The 13125-nt window shown below is 53.1% G+C and overlaps 4 protein-coding genes across 4 annotated transcripts; 2 read left to right on the top strand and 2 right to left on the bottom strand.

The window, feature by feature from the left end:
• Positions 1-364: 364 nt before the first annotated feature.
• J7T54_001806 (uncharacterized protein) lies at positions 365-1808 on the bottom strand (the record flags this gene model as incomplete). Its single annotated transcript, XM_051503843.1, has 4 exons — positions 365-749; positions 800-1276; positions 1331-1437; positions 1488-1808. 4 exons carry the CDS (start codon positions 1806-1808, stop codon positions 365-367), a joined length of 1290 nt encoding a protein of 429 aa, XP_051364786.1.
• Positions 1809-2670: 862 nt separating this feature from the next.
• Positions 2671-7290, top strand: J7T54_001805 (uncharacterized protein; the record flags this gene model as incomplete). The annotated part of the gene is made up of 6 exons (XM_051503840.1): positions 2671-2710; positions 2791-2869; positions 2922-5036; positions 5424-5834; positions 5886-6405; positions 6457-7290. 6 exons carry the CDS (start codon positions 2671-2673, stop codon positions 7288-7290), a joined length of 3999 nt encoding a protein of 1332 aa, XP_051364785.1.
• A 1901-nt stretch (positions 7291-9191) lies between these two features.
• On the bottom strand, positions 9192-10654 carry J7T54_001804 (integral membrane; the record flags this gene model as incomplete). The annotated part of the gene is made up of 6 exons (XM_051503839.1): positions 9192-9574; positions 9648-9778; positions 9843-10066; positions 10126-10367; positions 10421-10457; positions 10511-10654. The coding sequence occupies 6 exons, from the start codon at positions 10652-10654 to the stop codon at positions 9192-9194; spliced, it is 1161 nt and encodes a 386-aa protein (XP_051364784.1).
• A 983-nt stretch (positions 10655-11637) lies between these two features.
• Positions 11638-12272, top strand: J7T54_001803 (uncharacterized protein; the record flags this gene model as incomplete). The annotated part of the gene is made up of 2 exons (XM_051503838.1): positions 11638-11981; positions 12041-12272. The coding sequence occupies 2 exons, from the start codon at positions 11638-11640 to the stop codon at positions 12270-12272; spliced, it is 576 nt and encodes a 191-aa protein (XP_051364783.1).
• Between the last annotated feature and the right edge of the window lie 853 nt (positions 12273-13125).

Here is a 13125-nt window from a genome sequence, read left to right as displayed (position 1 = left end):
CCCACGCGCTACCGCTGCGCCACCGACCCCAGACAAGGAAGTGCTGTCGTTGAAAGAAGGGTCCATAGCAGACATTATATACGCAAATAATATTTTTTGAACTATCGTGGCATCTGACACTCCGTCAGAATGAGAAAGAAACGGATCACCATGTCGCACTTCTCATCTGTGAACACTCTGGGATCAAGTGTCTACGTACTAGACTCAGTCATTCTTGTAAAAAATCCCCCCTAGCCTTATCTCACGACTAAAATCACACAGCCCCGATTCTATTCCCGAAGATGTAAACTTGCCTCCAGCGAACCTTGCTATTTCTGCTCCCTCTTGATCGTGAACATGCTCGGTTGACAGCCCAGATGTAGGATCAGAATGGAGAATCATGCACAGATCTGTACTGGGCCAAGTGGTCGGTATTCTGGAGCTCAGCGACACCGGTCCCCATCCTCTTCTCTGGACCGAGATCCTGCCACAGGAATCCCTGCGGCATGAGGGCCTGATCGCCAGGAATAGGTGTGCCTAAACTCCAGTTGAGCCAAGCCTCCGGACCCCAGCGCGTCCATATGGTAACTGGATTGTACCAAGGGTCCTTCAGGTAGAGGTAGTGCTTGATACGACCCGTCTGCGCATCGGGTTCCGAAAGGTTCTTGAGGGCAAACATGCGAGGAAGTGTAAAGTGGCGCATGACTAGTTGCCGAAAAAACAGCGCGCTGTAGACAAGATGGGTCTGCAGGAGACCGGGAGTGCTTAGACTGTAACCCAAGTCAGCAATGGGAGTGTATGGCTCTGTTCCCCAGCTCACCCGAAAGCATGGCGCATGCGTTCGCCCATGAGTACTTTCACACCAACGTCCACGGTTGATTTGGCAAATTTGGGATAGGCGCCTGCAAGCAGCTCCATAAGGACACTGCCGATCCGCCGCACCTCAGGCAAAGGTTTCATATACTTGTCCTCGTACCCAGAAGCCCATTCGGTGACCTCGTCCATGAACTCGATACCGTCGGCCCATTTGTCCTTGCCCATCACTTTGTTGTAGTCGATACCCATGAGATCTCCGATATGTTTCCAGAGGGTGCCCTGCGCAGCGTGCTCCATAGGGGTGAGACTTCTCCACTCGTACATGGACACAAAGCTGACTGGAGCTGCCATACTGGCCCAGAGAACGTAGAGGAAGTCTTCATCCAGGATCTTCCCAGACTTGACGTACGGCGAGTGAAGATAGTTCATGCGAGCAACAGCCTTGAGGAATTCATCCGACGCAGGATCATAATGTGCAAAGCTAAATCCAGGTAAGCGCCAATGCAGAAGGGAGAAGGACATGTGTGCTGCTTACCATCCATAGAGAATAGCGGTGTCCTCATATCGTTTCGACGAAGTTTTCAGGTCCTTGAGATCACTGTAGTTGGCAAGAACTCTCGCCACATTTTCAACCGTATAAGTCTGAACTTGGTCAGCTCTGATGCCTACTGAGATAGTGAACCCAATCTTACCCGGAACAAGGCTATTCGGAGTGAAACATCATAGAAGAGCGGAAACTCCCAGTAATACATGTTTCTGGCTATAGCCTGGGCTTGATAAACGCTCATGAGGCTCAGGGAAGCTCGATCTGTAAAGCCCATCTTCTTCTGGAAGTTTGTGATCCGACGATGGCGGAGGGCGGTGCAGAGAGTGACATAGCCGATGAGACTGGCGATCAAGTACGGCTTCAGCGCCGAGTACGAGGGGGCTACGAAGCCTTGGTGAAGAACAGGGTCAATCGTCTCGGCGGCCGTTGAGGCGTTGCCCGCCCAAGTGCTGTCGGAGAGACCCATGGCGAAGAAGGCGGAAGGAAACTAGGAGCCTTGAGTATCGAGGATCAGTGTTCTGCTCGACAATGAGGACACAGTCTGGATACTAATACAAGGTACCATGTGACCCAGTCTGTGGTTACTGAGCGGCCTTTACAAAATGTCTGGGGTACGAAGGCAACCGCGGCTGTTGTCGCAATCTTGATACTGTGATTTTGACTGTGAGCACGGCCAACAGCCATCACGCAAGATGAGTGAGTACGTTACAATCAGGAAACTCAACCGATTGATGGACCTGTACCCGAGGCAGTCTTTTGCTTGGGATCCCTAGAAGAGGCAAGGGACTCGTAAGACGATTGTGTGAGGGGACGTGGGGAGAGGGCTGAAATAGTTGCGTTTTGGTTGGTCGGTATTAGTTAGGTGATCTGCCAAGCGGGCAGGGTGAGTGAAGGGGATTGATCACATGCTATTAACAAAGGGTTCAATGATCGTCAGATGAAGGCATCGAAGGATTCGGGAGACACTTCAATTCGCAATATACATTCAAGCTGCACGCAGTTGTGCGTGGTAGTACAGGAGTCAGGAGTCAGGACACCGAGCGTCACCGTACATGTGCGTCAGTGACAAGTTGAAGTTGCCAAGCCCGCGGAGGTGGCCCTGTGGGTTTCGGTGCCAAACTCCTAACACCACGCGGAGCGGATCAAAAGTCGCCCGGGAGCTTCTGACGCTAGCCTGTTTCTGAATAGCATGAACGACCGGACGCGGCTCCCGGAAATCGTCTTGCGCGCAGGCGGTTGACGAAACGATCTCAAGCCTGGAAATTTCTCAACCTCGCTGAGGTCAATCGCCTCGACGTGGTCACACAGCTCCGTCCAACACTACCACCATGGTCGGAAAGGTCAGCGAGAGGGTGCTCCTCCGGGAGGGTAAGTTATCCCTTTCGCGATCATTGGCAAATGCGCGAAGCGTCGCGACTGGCGTTCAGTTACTGACTGACTCTGCGCAGGGCTGGAAAGAACCGACAATGGCATGAAAATGACAACATGGCCCGATGTGGCCGCGATCAACCAAAAGAACTACTACACGTGCGTCTTTCAAATTCTGGTGGCACCCTCGCAAGGCTGACCCCCCGGCTAGGGATTACATGAAGCGAGACGACCAGATTCTGGCATTGCGATTGCAGAACGAGGCCAACCGCGACAAGCTTGTTCAGAACGCCCGGGATCGCGATAGAGTTCTCTCCAAACCGGCCAACGGCGAGGTTCCTCTACCGATACCGGACCTTGCCGACGACGAGGGGACGGCAACACCCTCAAACGGCATCGACCCGTCCAAGATCATCGTCATCCACCCTGGAAGTCAAAATCTGCGAATCGGCTTCGCGAGCGATGCGCTTCCGCGGACTATTCCAATGGTCCTTGCGACAAAGTTCCCGCAGACCGAATCCGAAATGCATGAGGCGCTGCCGCGAAGGCAGTTTGAAGCCAAAAATACCGACCAGCAGTACGGGGAGGAGTGGTCCAAGAAGTACAACAAGCAGTGCAGCGATCTCAAGGTTGATATGCGAGCAAACAAGCGCAAAGTGCTACCCAACTCGAAAGAGCTGGTGCAAACTTTCAACCGCCGCACGGAGGCCGAGGTCATCCAGAAGCACAACGATCCGTTGGAGATTGAGTGGACAGATGTGAAATCGCTGGAGGACCCAAATTCACTGGCCTCCTGCTTCGTAGGAAATGGAGCGCTCCGTGTCCCCGACGACTCCGACCCGAAATTCAAGCTGTGGTGGCCGATACAACATGGCTGGTGGAACGAGGAAGATTACACGAGCGAGGAGCACCTTTACGACGACTTTGAAACACTGCTAGATAAAACGCTGCGGCAGGAGCTTGGCTTGAAGAAGAACAGCGAGTGGCAGCAGTACAGCTGCGTGTTCGTGATACCTGATCTCTACGACAAGCGATATGTGGAGCAGGTGTTGCGATCCTGTATGACTTGGTTTGAGTTCAACAGAGTCACGTTTATTCAGGAGAGCATGGCCGCCACTTTCGGCGCAGGCTACACGCAAGCCTGTGTCGTTGATGTAGGCGCGCAAAAGACGTCCATCAGTTGCGCCGAGGATGGTCTGCTGGCGGAAGACTCGCGGATTAACCTCAAGTATGGAGGATACGACATCACCGACACCTTCATCAAGATGATGCTTTACGATAACTTTCCCTACCAGGACATCAACATCCGCAGGCGCTACGACTTCCTCCTAGCCGAAGAGCTCAAAATCAAGCACTGCACCATGTCGCAGGCCGATATATCAGTGCAGCTCTACCAGTTCCACGTGCGTGCGCCGAACCAACCGACCCGAAAGTACCAATTCAAGACGTACGATGAAGTCATCCTGGCGCCAATGGGCGTATTTGATCCTGAGATTTTCGACAATTCTACCAAGTTGAAGGGTCGCCGGAAGCTAATAGACCGCTCGTACAACGCGTATGATGTCGAAATGCCCGACGACCCGGCATCTGCTGCCCAGCTTGCCATCTTGGCTCTCGTCCAACCCTCCATCACGTCGAACGCCAATGGATTTCCTACATCACAGCCGGAAATATCGACACCGATGAAGGAGAAGGCGCATCCTTTCAGCTTTTCTGGCCGTGACGGCGTTAACGGGACACCTATGGGCTCGCATGCTGGGTCACCGGCCCCTGAGAGCAACAGCACGCCAGCACCACCTTTTGTCTTTGGTAATGGGAAGGATGCTACGAATGGTGGTAGCCCTGCTCCTCCCGGTTCTCGTGTCGCTGGTACTCCAGTGCCCGGCCAGACGAACCAAGCCTCGCAACCGCCGCCAGGGATGTTTGTCGATTCAGCAGCCCGGACGGCCAAGCACATGGCTGCCGAGCGCGATTCTGTGCTTCCCGTGGCCCCGCTGGACATTGCCATCCTCACCAGTATCCAGAATGCTGCCAAGGGCGATGAGAAGAAACTGCGCGATCTACTGGGCAGCATCATGGTCATTGGCGGCGGCGCCAAGGTGCCACAGTTCACAGTGGTCTTGGAGGAGAAGTTGAAACAGCGCCGACCAGATCTACACGACCGAATCCTCGTGAGCAGAAGCGCAAGAGATATGGACGAGCAGGTCGTCACGTGGAAGGGCGCGAGCGTTTACGCGAAGCTCTCTACCAACGACTCGTGGATCACGCCGTTCGAATTCGAGAGGCATGGCGCGAGGACTTTGCACCACAAGGTGCTGTGGAATTGGTAGGATAGATCCGAGGATTTTGATTGCTGGGCAGGTTCATACGGAGTTAAGGGGGCCTTGGTCACGGAGTATCTACTTATCATAGGCACGGCGATTGACGAGACATGATGTTGGCATAGTTTCAACCTGTGATAATTGCAGAAATTGTCCACATGTTCCCTTCATTTCCTACATTTGAACATATTATGAAAAGGGGATCGATGACGTTGAAACATGCGCTTATGTAAGAAATGGTAACAACGAAATGGAGCTAGCTTCGTCGCGTCAACATGCCACGGAGTCTTGACGTACGTACCCCTTCGGCCGCTCGAGGTTCAACACTGCCACAAGATCTTCCATTGGAGGGTCGCGCACTGGCAATGTGAAGCTGGATTGGACATCTGCAGCTTCACACAAGGTCGAACACCCAACAAGATGGCGTCATTCGCACGCTTTGTGCCCTTCTCGTCCTCGACGACGCGTCTGCAGGCTGCGACATACCTCTGTGGCGTCGCGCTATTCTCCATCTCCTTTCTCGTCTTTCTCAACAGCTCTGTGAGCTTTGTCATCTCGGACCTGATCGGGCAGAAGCACAATATTGGCGATGTTGTCGGTACCCTGGGGTTTGCGGACGAGGTCGTCGCCTTGGTGGCATGTCCAGCATGGGGTCTCGTCTCTGACAGGCTAGGTGTGAGATGGGTGGCTACTATTGGATACCTGATCATCGGCGCATCTTTGGTCGTTTTTGTGCAAGCAAAGAACATATACCCGCAGCTACTGCTTGCGAGGATCTTCTTTGCGGTCGGCGCATCTGCAGCGTAAGCCACCTCCTCTGGACTCCAGTGGGGGGCCTTGCTAACCGTTGGTAGCGCGACAATGGTCACAGCGACATTGCCATGTCTGACCGACGAGAGCGAAGATGCTGACAGCAGCCGCTCATCGCACAATCAACATGCACGCCTTTCGCGACAGAGCATTGCGTTCTCCGTGAATTCTGAGCTCACCATTACGCCCGAACGGTACACTCGCACTATATCTAGCGACCGTGCCTCTCGAGGCGAGCAAGATGAGAAGAAGCTTGACAAGGCCTCGGCTCTGGCAGGCTATGTTGGGCTGGCCACAGGATGCGGCGCGCTAGTAGCGCTGTCCTTGTTCTTGCCGCTCCCCACAAAGTTCGGCGACATCGAGAAGGTTACACCTGGCCAGGCTGTCTCCTGCAGTTTCTACGTTGTCGCCGGTGTGGCGATTGTGGTGGCGGTCTTTGTTTTCCTTGGTTTGCGCAACTTGAGAGGCGAGGAAGGCAAAGGCTGGGGTGTCTTGCTCGGTCTTGGAAGCAAGGCGGATGATGATGACTTCGACGCCCACGTTAGCAGGGAGCTGCGCAAGGAGGTAAATCGGCAGGCTCTACTCCAATTGGTTATCCGACTGACACACATCCAGAAAGTCATTCCGTATCTCCACCTGATGAAGGACTCTGTTCTCCTCGGCGTAACCGACAAGAGGATTGCCATTGGTTACATTGGCGGTTTTGTCGCACGCGCTTCCACAGTTGCCATCTCGCTCTTCATCCCGCTGTACATCAACACCTTCTTCATCGATAACGGATTCTGCCAGGGCTCGCCTCACGACCCCAGCCCGGAACTCAAGAAGGAGTGCCGCACCGCATACATTCTTTCGTCTATCCTCACAGGTGTTGCGCAACTTATAGCCTTGATCTGCGCTCCTGTGTTTGGCTACATCTCACACAAGGCGGGCCAAGTCAACTGGCCCATTGTCGTCTCGACCGTTTTCGGCATGGTCGGCTACGTCGTCTTTCCTCAGCTGTCCAGTCCCGAAATCAAGAATGAAGAGGGCAGAGGAGGGACACCCGCAATCTTCTTGGTGGTCGCTTTAATTGGCATTAGTCAGATCGGCGCCATTGTTTGCAGTCTCGGGTCGCTTGGTCAAGGCGTGCTGGCAGTCGAGCTGTCGCGTACTACACCAAGCGAGCCATCCATCGCGCCCGATGAAGACGAATCTGCCGAAGATGAGCCTCTCATCCGAATCGCGACACAAGAAAACTCAGTAGCACGCACCAAACTCAAGGGATCGATTGCCGGGGTGTATTCGCTTTGTGGAGGCGCGGCGATTCTGCTCCTGACAAAGCTCGGAGGATACTTGTTCGACAAGCTCTCAACTGGCGCACCTTTCTACATGATGGCGGTGTTTAATGCTATTTTGCTAGTTGTCAGTCTCATGTTGGACGCATCACAGACTTTCACGGCGAGGACTTAGGCAAAAACAGTAGGGATACGTTTACGAGTATACGAATAAAAGCTACCTCTTTATGATCATATCTATCCATCGCCGCAACTCCCGTTTAATCGGACAACCAATCTCGCGATCTTCTCGCGGAAAAAGCCGTGTGCAATCCCGAAGCAAATCAAGGCCAACCCTAGTATGGTGGCGGCGTCGGGGGTGTCAGCATTAGACGAGGAGCTGGGAAGAACTCTGGAGTAACCTGACTATCCGAGTCGACCTGCTCATTATTCGATACATAGGCAGGGGGTGGAACATCTGGCCAGGCGTTCGACGCGCGATGAAAGACGAGTTTGGAGGGCCTGTGATCAACGCGCGACGGGCATGGGTGAGCCTGCTGGCTGCTCCCCGGACGCCACGGCTCAAAGCCCTCCTGTAAGAACGTCGAAGCCGGACAATGTTCGTTGCCACCAATTCGCGAGCCCGGCGATTTTGTTTTCTTTGGGAGGAGGGACCAGGCCCTGCTCACTGCGCCTTTGTTGCCCAAGCGAACCTTGTTTCGCGACACTAATGTCTCACTGTTTTGCGACGCCTGCTGTTCATTTGTGGAGGCAAGATGCTTGTCGACTGGTGCATGGATCGTTCTTGGTCCCTTTGGCAGCGCCTTGCGAGGTTGGTAGTTTGTGGACATCTCGAGTTCACCCGGGGTGAGGTATGCCGGCTGGAAGCCCGTGCTGCGGCAGTCGTGATAAATCTTCTTGAGAATGTCACGCTTGCGAACCTTGCAAGGCATTTCGTGCACCATATCTGGGAAGTTGCTGAGCAAGAGACGAGAAGCTAGACGGCGGGCGGAACAGCAGAGTTGTGCAAAGTGTCGAGAACAGCCCTCCAAACTCGACACAATTTTGTACTCTGCGAGATAAGGAAGGGAATTGTAGGAAAGGCCTGAGCATTGAAATGAGCGTGAGTGAATGAGTGGTTAAATAGGGAACCGCAGATTCTGGTAGGTGCTATGGCCGGCAGTGATGTTCGTCTGTCTCTGTTCGGTTGTTTGAGGCAAACGACCACCAGTGAATGAACAATACATCAGTTCCTCGAAGCAGGAGAACTCACTTTCATTCCAAAATTTGCGGCGAATACCGCAAAGCGCGAGCCGGATTCATGATGGTTTGCTGCGAAGCACGGTCTATCGCCTGCTGTTCGCGACAGTAGCTCGTTTCCGAGACTCTGTAGGTGTAGGTCGTCATCTTCTAGAGTTAATCTGGTAGTGTGATATCGCTGGCATGGGACTGATTTCGGCAGCTGCTTCAACAGCAAGATGAGGTACTCGGGTCGACGCCTGCGCTTGATGAGGAAGCCTCGCTATGCGCCCTGTACCGTCGTCCTCCTCTCAGGACAATCACTCTCCCGCCGGCCACCCAAGGATGTCTCTTCAATTCCCGGGGCATCATGGCAAGGCCTTGACCTTGAATTTTTGCCCTCTCTCTGGCTTGTAATATGGCTTCGTCCCTCTGGCGCTTGGCCCAGTCTCTGGCATTCCGATACAGAGTAGCGCCTTTCCGGAAGGCATCCGCGATACCACTAAAAGCCGCAGCGTCGACTTCCATCAAGACATACTCTAGTTTCGCTCCCGGTGTAGACGCCTGTATCGCATGCGCAGCGTACAATTTGAGGTGTCCGTCATTGTTGTAGGTGCTGTTGGTAGTCGAGTCCCATCGCCAGCTTTGGCCACAAGGACTGGAGGTTGTATGCGATGGCCAAGACACTAACGTCCGTCGCCAACGTCACTAAAACGCCACCTGCACCTATTATTATTGCCTAGTCAGGTAAGACAGTTGCTACTACGTAGTTGAGTCCCTTTGACTACTTCAATTATTTATTTCACATGATACATGTTGTCTTTCACCATTATCTTACGCCTGGTTCGATTCCGTCGATCAGTGTTTGGAAACGTGCACCGTGGTCTCATTCTTGACAAGAATGCCATCCAGGTTTGATCGAGAACTACCTCCCATGCCACTTTGCCCCGTCACAGTCGACGTGTACTTGTGGCCGGACGGTCGCAGTCGATCAATGGCGTGACTTTCAAAGTCGGACACGGAGCCGCGACCACCACCATCGTCCGAGTCGGCGAGCTGGTGTGTTGAGCTGGATTCGTCGTTGGGCGATGACTTGGTCATGGGGTCGAGCCGGATGGAGTGCTTGGTTCGGCTTCGGGGCTCCGTGTTTGGGTAGCTGCCCGAGGTGGCTTCCGTTCGTGTCCGTGGGTGTGTGCAGGTGAAGATGAATGTGCAGGCCGGTCGAATTGTAGGTAGGGAAGCTGCAGAGAGAGAGGGAGAGAGAGAGTTAGTTGTCTCCACGGGACGAGAGCGAGGAATGAGATGGAAACATACCAGAAACATTGATTAGGTTGACCTCTACCGTCGCCCAGATAACAATGTCGCAGATATTCCACGTCAGATCGGGCGAATGATCGTCGAACACTCTAGCGGCTACAATCAATCTGATAGCGGCCGCACAAATGCTACATTGGTTAGCAACTACTTGACATCCAACCAGTACATAGACAGTTTGGTAGCGCCACTCACAAGAAGCCAAAGGTAAACATGACCATGATGCCAGCCTTTTGCAACAAGGGTAGCTGTAGCTGTGAAATCTGCCACATGGGCAAGATCAAAATCGCAATGTCAATGGCGGCATGGACAAGCGTGGTGCCAAAGAAGAACTTCTTGTCCTCAATGGCACAGTACCCGCCGGCACTAGAATCCCAGAAGGCCTGGACAGGGATGCAGTGAAAGATGCCCATGAAGATCTAACCATTATTAATTAGATCCAGCGCCAAGATGGAGTCGAGTGTGGGGAGGAACGTACTCGGAAGGTGATCCAAACCAAAGAACATCCGAAGAGAATCTGGATCGGGAGTCGGATATTCGTGACGCTGAACATGCGCCAGTACAGACTCAACATGGAGACTTTGGCGAAGAACAGGCCAAAGGCGTAGAAAAGCTCGGCGATGAAGAGCAGTAACTTTGATTGGAACAATGCATCTCCTAGCGTTTTGTTCTGGGTAGCCATAACATCTTCGATGTGAAGCCCGAGGCCGTGGTTGACCCCTTGCGAATTGGGTCAGCGATTTGACTTGTGTTGGTTGACGTGAACGACCTACAGTAAGGAATGATGATGACCCAACCAATCGAGATGGCCTGGACGAATAAGCGGGCTGCAGAATGCGATGCAGGGACAGCAAGGAACTTACAAAGCCACAGAGTGCAAAGTAATCATCCCACGAGAGTGAGATCCTCTTGAGTCTTCGGCTCAGCAGACGGAGTACCGTGATGATCGTGGCAGCGGCAAAGGTCACAAACAGCACAACCCAAACTTCTGTCTGCCTGGACTCCATCTTGACCATGCGAGGTCAACAAAAGCAACAAGACAGAAACAGCCCCCAATTCAGTCAGGGTCAAGTTGTTGATTGCAGGTCACATGCACCCAGTCCGTCGAGAACCACAGGGGCAGCATCAAGTCAATTGGAGAGAGGACGAGCGAACAAACTCGAGAGGACGGAACAGAATGTTATTATGTACGGAGTGATACCGAGTACGAACTCCCGGTAAGTCAGTGCGGCAGTACGAGTCAGCGATAGCCAGGGCCTCCGGCAATGGATGCGTGTCGGGGGGGGGATGAAAAGTATTCCCCGAGCCCGGAGATTCTTCCAGGCTCAACGATAAGGTAGCAATGAAGGTCCCTCGAGGTATCCGTAAAGATGATATCTAAGGCCAACCAGCCAGCACTCGGAAGCAAATGTCGAGGACCAGGGGGGGGAAATGAAATAATGAAGAGAAACAGAAAACGTAAGTTGTAACCAGGGCCCAGGCTTCTGGTATGATCGAAGGTGGGTATGTATCGCATGAATAACATAGAATGACCTGATAGGCCGGCTAGTCGGCTCTAGCCATACAACCACAAATGACAGCTTGGCAAGCTGGCTTGGTTCAGGGTTCAGGGGTACGCTGGGTGAGCCACTATGCGGCTGAGGCTTTTATCTGTGGCACCCGTTGACGAGACTAAGACTCCAAGTGGCGGTCTGGCCGAGGCTAACGCCGAGAACCTGCACCGCGTTTCGACGGCAGATGTTCAACCAATCACCTAGCTTGCATAGTCATCCCCCGCTCGCCAACTCCACATCATTTCGTCCCAGGGTCCGTCTAGGAGGAACGTGCCGTGGTTGGCTTGACAGGACACTTCATATTCACTTCAAAGTCCAGCTAATTATCCCACATTCCAATCCAGTCCAGTCCAGTCCAGTCCAGTCTGCCAAAGGCTTCACTTCACCTTCACTCCTCCTGCAGAACATACGTTACTCAATTACCAAACTTATACACCATGGCTCCCGCTGTGACCGCTACCACCCCGGATCTCGTCCCTGAGCCTGTCTCCAAGCTCCCCGAGCGACCCAGGGAGGATGGCTCCGCCTTGAACGAGCACGAGCGCTCCGAGATTGCCTTTGTCGACAAGTACAGCGCCCCCGACGTCTACATCAACGCCAAGAACGACACGCTGTGGTTCCCATGGATCGGCCCCATTGAGTTGAAGCCCATGCGCATGGAGAACAGGACCGGCACCTTTGTGGTCGGGCTTCGATCCAAGGTGGCCGCCAGTCTAGGCAAGCACCGTCACCGTGGCACCGTCACCGCCATCACCATGTCGGGCGAATGGGGCTACAAGGAGTATGTTCACCAACGTTTTTGCATGTTGCGCTTGTTATGCTAAGCGATCCCACGCACAGGTACGACTGGGTTGCTCGCCCGGGCGACTGGGTATGCGAGAACCCCGGCGTCATCCACACCCTGTCCGTCGAGGACAACACCGATATTGTGTTTACCATCACTGGTAGCATTGAGTTCCTCAACGATGACGATAGCTTGAAGTTCACCCTGGATATCTTCAGCTTCGCCAAGATGTACTACGACCACTGCAAGGAGAAGGGCGTCAAGCCCAACGATGCTCTGTGGCATTAAATGGATATGAAATAACGAATACGAACATGAGAGATGATGTCTATACGGTTCACCACGCAACATAGGGGCAAGTGAATATACTCGAGAATGTTACAGTATAATACTGGCTTGGTGATGAGCCCCCTCCCTCTACGGAGTAGCTGTGGCTCAATACAGCAATTAGCGGAGAATAAGACGAGTTCCGTGATCTTGAGCCAATCATATGACACCATCGTTGGTCGAATGCTGCGGTCGACACCTTTGGCGAATCAACGATCCCCGTGATATTAATTGGCTGGGCACACTTGATGCATTCATGTTCTACAATGGTCTTTGTACTGTGCGTTGGTTGGAGGAGACTGACTTGTGGTTGCCAGTTGGCCGATAATATCCCCTCCAAACAGCATAAAGATTTCAAGTCAGCTCAAGCTGTCAACCTGAGAGACATGATGGATGCATACACTCCTGTAAGGTTTATTTCGCATTGGACCACGGCTAAGGCCCCCTCAGAGCTTGGTTACGTACATACAGATATAGTCCCTAGAGATATTTGCCTCTCGGCCATGTCATCATCCATTTTTGAACCCCATATTGCCGCGGCGAGCTAATAGACTAGAACCGAATATGCCGTTATTAGCCTCCGGAACTATGTCTCCCCGTCTCATGTACGCTGTCAATAGTCTCGATATCCCAGATTCAGATCACAGCAGGCATTCTCACGGTTCGGGAAGATCATTCCCCGCACCATTTCTCGAATTATCCCGAAGCCGAGAGCACACGTACCCTGTATCAATGAGCCTAATATCGCGAAATACCCCTAACAACCGAATCGTCATGCCTAAAACAAGGCCTGAAAAAAATCAGGGAGGGGCTG

Source organism: Emericellopsis cladophorae, assembly GCF_022114955.1.
Source record: "Emericellopsis cladophorae strain MUM 19.33 chromosome Unknown NODE_6_length_900724_cov_123_231613, whole genome shotgun sequence".
Lineage (NCBI taxonomy): Eukaryota > Fungi > Ascomycota > Sordariomycetes > Hypocreales > Bionectriaceae > Emericellopsis > Emericellopsis cladophorae.
Note: the sequence above shows the minus strand (reverse complement) of the source record. Positions and strands in the feature narration are given on the sequence as shown.